Here is a 5,230-nt window from a genome sequence, read left to right as displayed (position 1 = left end):
TCAGCATCCCCATCCCTACGGCAAGCCTTCGGTTGCAAGTTTACCGAGTTTAAATGTGCTTTCTGTTCATGGAGTTTTAATTTGAACTTCTGTCATTCTAAAGTTTGTGAATATATTCCTAGTTAGATGATTCTATCCATTTCATAGAAAATCATGAAATCCATCTCCCACAATTTATGGGATGGTGATGCGGGGGGGGGGGGGGGGGGGGGGCAGTTAGCAATTAAGGCAGTGGGTCCAACTCCCGGCTTGGCGACGGCCTTCCTCTTCCGGCTCCGGACCAATAAAACAAGAGGGAAGAAAAAGGATTGGGGCCTAGCGTAGCGCCGGCCTCCACCTTCCTTCCTTCTTCCTATCGCGCGCCATTTTGACCCATAGGCCCCTTCCTTTACTCTTTTCTACCACTCTGCCACCGACTCCTGCCTCCTCTTCCCCTTCCCCTTCCCCACCACCATCCTCTCGCCGCCGACGCCGCCGCCGCCGCCGCCGGGGATGGGAGGGACGCACTTCGCGGACGACGACCTCGCCCACGAGGCCACGGGCGACGGAGATGTGGGCCGCCGCGACGTGGGCAAGATGGAGCACGGGTTAGGCAGCGTCCTCTCCCCTCCCCTCCCCTCCCCTCCCCCCTTTTGATGCGATTCGTCCTTCCCGGGGATCGAATTTGCTCGATTCCGCGCGATTGCCCCATCTTTCCGTGGCGTCTGCCGCGCGATTTCGCTCCTTTGCTTGGTCCGATTGGTCCATTGCTTCGTCTCGCGGAACATCGTGATCCATCTCTGGTCTGCGCAGGTGCGAGCATTACCGGCGGAGATGCAAGATCGTAGCGCCGTGCTGCAAGGAGGTGTTCCCCTGCCGCCATTGCCACAACGACGCCACGGTACGCTGCTAGTGGTTATTGTTTTGCTCGCCAGGGCCGCATAATTATCGTGCTCGTCCATGTGGAAACCAACTCACCATGGTCCTGCAGTAATTGGCACCACTTGCTCCACATACAGTTTCACTGGGATGCTAAACAATTATTGATTACTGCACTATCAACCTTGTTTTGTTTGTAACAAGCGATACAAGATATAGGGTTAGTTCGTGCTTGAGAGGAAACTGAATCCGCCAGAAAGGCCCCATCGTCCGTACTCCAAACAAGTCTAACATGGCAACCTCACAAGTTGAGTTGGTTCGTCCATATCGAATCGCCATGACTGTAAATTCTGATTAGTTTTGAACTTTTGATCTTAATTTCGTCCATTTAATCCCTTTGGACTTGTTTGGTTGAAATTATGCACGATAAGTCGTCGTGTGACATTGCAATGACTGGTAAAATATAATCTTCAGGGTGCTGGCGAAATAAATGTATAAACATAAGTTAATCTTCTTAATAGATCAAAACCGTAAATTAGCAAAATGGGAACTTGTCAGACTCATTGAGAACAGTTGCTCTTATTGGAGTCTAAACATTTCCATTGGAAAAAAATAAATAGAAGAATTAAACCAAGGGGGAAGACGCCTCCCTGACTTATTCTTAAAGTGGGGCGATTTGCTCTTCCTAGGGGTATCATATTTGTTCCGTGTAATTGCCCCATCTTTCCGTGGCGTCTGACGCGTTTCTTGGCGCGATTTCGCTCCTTTGCTTGGTCTTTTCCGTGGCGCTCTTGTTGGAGTTTAAACATCTTCTCTTGAAAAAAAAAAGAATTAGACCAAGGGGGAAGACGTCTAACTTAAAGTGGGGCGAGTCCTCGAACCTGGGTGGGTGGGTGGGTTCACAACCATGTGTGCCCACCAAGGCACCCTGGGAGAGTTCTCTTTCCCTTTGAAAAATGGCAACTGCTAGATGTTGACAGTTTGCATAGAGCAGCTAACGAGCAACAAACTGCATTTATTGAATTTAACTAGTTTTAATGGCATTGTCTTCACTGTAGGCTTTGGGTGATCGGCATAATATATGTCGCCAGGATGTTGAAAAAGTACGCCTCGCAAGCCCTTTCTTTTTCTGTACAATCAGTAGACCTCAGTAGGTTCATAAATTCTGAATGACCGGTTGTCCTTTTTGCTACAGGTAGTGTGTGTACTCTGTGATACTGAACAACCGGTACGACTTAAATACTAGTACAAACTTTTTTTACTTTGTAATCATGTCTCGCAGGATGTCATTATGCTCAAACTAAAACTCTTGTGTTGTTCAGGTGTCACAAGTGTGTGTAAGATGTGGAGTCAATATGGGAGAATACTTCTGTGATGTATGCAAGTTTTATGATGATGACGTATGTCTCAATTTTGTTTTCTGTGGTTATGTACTTAGTGTGGTTCGTATCAGCTGATGCATTGTCTTTTGCTACAGACAGAGAAAGGGCAGTACCATTGCCATGATTGCGGCATATGCAGGTGAGCTCTAAACGCTATCTTCATTTGTATCTTATCAAGCAAAGTCTTAACCCTGTTTCTATTCAAATCAACCAGGGTTGGCGGCAAGGAAAACTACTTCCACTGTGCAAAGTGTGGTATGCTATAATCATGCTGGCTTTGTGTTAACTGTTGTTCCAGGCTCATGACAATGCCATGATTGATTTGTGCCTTTGAGTAATCTACATGATGCAGTAGCATAAATACTTTTTCCTGAAACTTTCCGTTCTCCTGCTGGAACTGGAAATCAACTTGTGTTCTTTTTGTAACTGCAATGGATCATGCCTTAATAATCGTGGGAAACAGTTGACGATAATCTCATGAGCCTATTTGTGTACAATTTGTCCACTATCTAGTCCTAGTCATGTAATGTCTAGGTTATAGAAAATTTACCAATAAAGAAAGATCCCTGTGTAAATTAAAAAGTTATCTTTGTTTACTTGTATTTTAAATCTGCCGACGGTACATATGATGTGCAGGATGAATTCTTGTCTAGTAATACTAATATCAATATGTTCAATTTCGTTACTATTTGTTCTGCAATAAATAGGGTCATGTTATGCTGTTGCGTTGCGTGATAACCATCAGTGTGTGGAGGATTCAATGAGACAGAACTGCCCAATCTGTTATGAGGTAACATCAGGAGCTTGTACTGTTTCACTTATTGGAACTATTGAGATGTTAATAGTGAAATTTTCTGTGCAGTATCTGTTTGATTCATTAAAAGGAACAAGAGTTCTAAACTGTGGACACACGATGCACATGGACTGTTTCGCTGAGATGGTGGACCATAATAAGTAAATCCTTTCACTTGTGTTAACATGGAGATATATGTGTACCCAGTTATTCCCTTTTTTTTAACCTCTCCGATGTTGTCGCTTCTGTTGTAACTATTTATTGGCTTATGATGCTGCAGATACACTTGTCCAATATGCTCCAAGACAGCTCTTGACATGACACTTCACTGGGGCATGTTGGATCAAGAGGTATAACATTTATTTTCTAATTTTAGACATGTGCATTACAACAGTCACTCAACAAATATTCATTGTATTCTGACTTTGTGATGCATTGATGCTCTGGACAGCTTTTAATATTTAGATATAGTTTGGAGCTTGCTTCAATAATGAGTTGCTTTTCCTTTTGTAGATTGAAGCAACAATTATGCCTCCTGTATATCGTTACAAGGTATTCTCTTGTGATTGAACTATTTAGTCCAACCAGACATAGCTTACATTGCCAAACTGGTTTGTGCTAGTTTTTCTGCCATTTATTTTATTGACAAATTAGCTTTCTCACAGAAAATGTGCATCCAATGGTGGAAGTTCCATTATATTGTGTTTTTGATCTATCTGAACCTTTGAAGATATGAGACGACCATTGTCATGCCAACTGTCACACATTAGTGATATACTCCCTCCGTTCCTAAATATAAGATGTTTTAGATAGTTTCAATGTAGACTACTATACGGATTGAAATGGGTGAACATACACATTAAAATGGGTCTAGATACATGTGAATCAGAAAAATGCTAGAACATCTTATATTTTGGAACAGAGGGAGTATTTTTGTGTGGATAGTAGTTGAGTCAGGCTAACAGTGGTTTGCCCTTGTGCTAAATTTTCCAGGTTTGGGTTCTTTGCAATGACTGCAACAAAGTGTCAGAAGTGGACTTCCACGTGATTGGCCATAAGTGCAGCCATTGCAACTCATACAACACTCGATCGACGTCGCGGCCTGCAGATTTATCAGGAAGCAGTTCTCCGTCGACAACAGACTCATCTTAAGACAACCTCCTGTAGAGAATACATCATACTGGTGTATCACCTGGTCTGTGCAGCCAATGCCAGAACCATACACATAGAAGAAGAAGCATTGTTTCGCGGCATTGCCCGTGTAGTGTCAGCCCCATCCCTGGGCCTTCGCCGCTTTACCATTCTGCCAAGATTCAATTCATCTCTTGAATTGTCAGCTATTAGTGTATTGCTGCGAACAGCGTTGCTTACCTGTAAGTCTGTCTTAAATCTGTAATACAGCACCATTACTCTGTATCACCATGGATGAAGCCCAGCATATGCTATATTCCCCAGGAGTTGAATTCTGAGCTACTGTAATCCATGGGAATTGTGTGTACGCTGCTGTTGTCAGGTCCCTCATTGTATCATCCTCACAATTTGAGAGAAGTTTATTAGATTTTTACACCAAATCTTTTGAGCGTGCTGTGTTGAGGTTTGGTTTTCATCACTCTTCTAGTACAAACCTTTTTGTCCATTTTGATGACAAGTATTTTCGGACGGAGGGAGTACAAACCATCGTCAGTTGGCTAAACCGTATCTTACCTGCAACTGGTATGCATCCTGTATTCCCAGTGCCATGCTTGTCGTTTTTGGTTCTCCGCGACAACAAAAGCCATGTATTGCTCTCCTTAGGTTGGAATTTTAAGGAGAAAATTATGCAAAATAGGGTTCTCTCAAGGTGAATGTGAAGATGAAAGGGTGACGATTCATTTGAGTGATGATAGACACAGCTATTACCAGTAGGCATTAGTTTCTGTCCATGTCCAAAACTGGAATCTAAATCCTTAAAAACTGGGTAGGATGTCGTTCAAGGATAGAGGATAGAATGTGATATATTAGGATCTGATGGGACTGCACACTTGCTACACATGGATGATATTGGTTGTTGTTAGGGTTTCAGGTAATCACCAAGCTAGCTAGGCTTATCAAATAATAAAGAGCCAAGGAATAAGATCCTCTTAGGTGTCGGCACCTCAAGGCTGGCATATGTGCATCAGCAATGTACAGTAGCTAGGTTAGGTTTTCGTGATCCACA

The 5,230-nt window shown here is 43.2% G+C and overlaps 1 protein-coding gene across 1 annotated transcript; it reads left to right on the top strand.

Moving 5' to 3' along the window:
- The first annotated feature begins 284 nt into the window (after positions 1–284).
- Positions 285–4,604, top strand: LOC123110818 (E3 ubiquitin-protein ligase MIEL1). The gene is made up of 12 exons (XM_044531434.1): positions 285–587; positions 793–880; positions 1,917–1,961; positions 2,054–2,086; positions 2,181–2,258; positions 2,336–2,379; positions 2,455–2,495; positions 2,948–3,030; positions 3,103–3,194; positions 3,314–3,383; positions 3,547–3,585; positions 4,027–4,604. The coding sequence occupies exons 1-12, from the start codon at positions 493–495 to the stop codon at positions 4,183–4,185; spliced, it is 867 nt and encodes a 288-aa protein (XP_044387369.1). The 5' UTR covers positions 285–492; the 3' UTR covers positions 4,186–4,604.
- The last annotated feature ends 626 nt before the right edge of the window (positions 4,605–5,230 follow it).

This window comes from Triticum aestivum, chromosome 5B, assembly GCF_018294505.1.
Source record: "Triticum aestivum cultivar Chinese Spring chromosome 5B, IWGSC CS RefSeq v2.1, whole genome shotgun sequence".
Lineage (NCBI taxonomy): Eukaryota > Viridiplantae > Streptophyta > Magnoliopsida > Poales > Poaceae > Triticum > Triticum aestivum.
The sequence above is the reverse complement of the archived record's forward strand: the minus strand, read 5'-3'. Positions and strand labels throughout refer to the sequence as shown.

Bases quoted from the DNA above. Each gene is read 5' to 3' on its own strand.
- LOC123110818 (XM_044531434.1), top strand. From the start codon at position 493: ATGGGAGGGACGCACTTCGCGGACGACGACCTCGCCCACGAGGCCACG. The intron at 881-1,916 runs GTACGCTGCTAG...TCTTCACTGTAG, and splicing joins ATTGCCACAACGACGCCACG to GCTTTGGGTGATCGGCATAA. The intron at 3,384-3,546 runs GTATAACATTTA...TTCCTTTTGTAG, and splicing joins GGGGCATGTTGGATCAAGAG to ATTGAAGCAACAATTATGCC.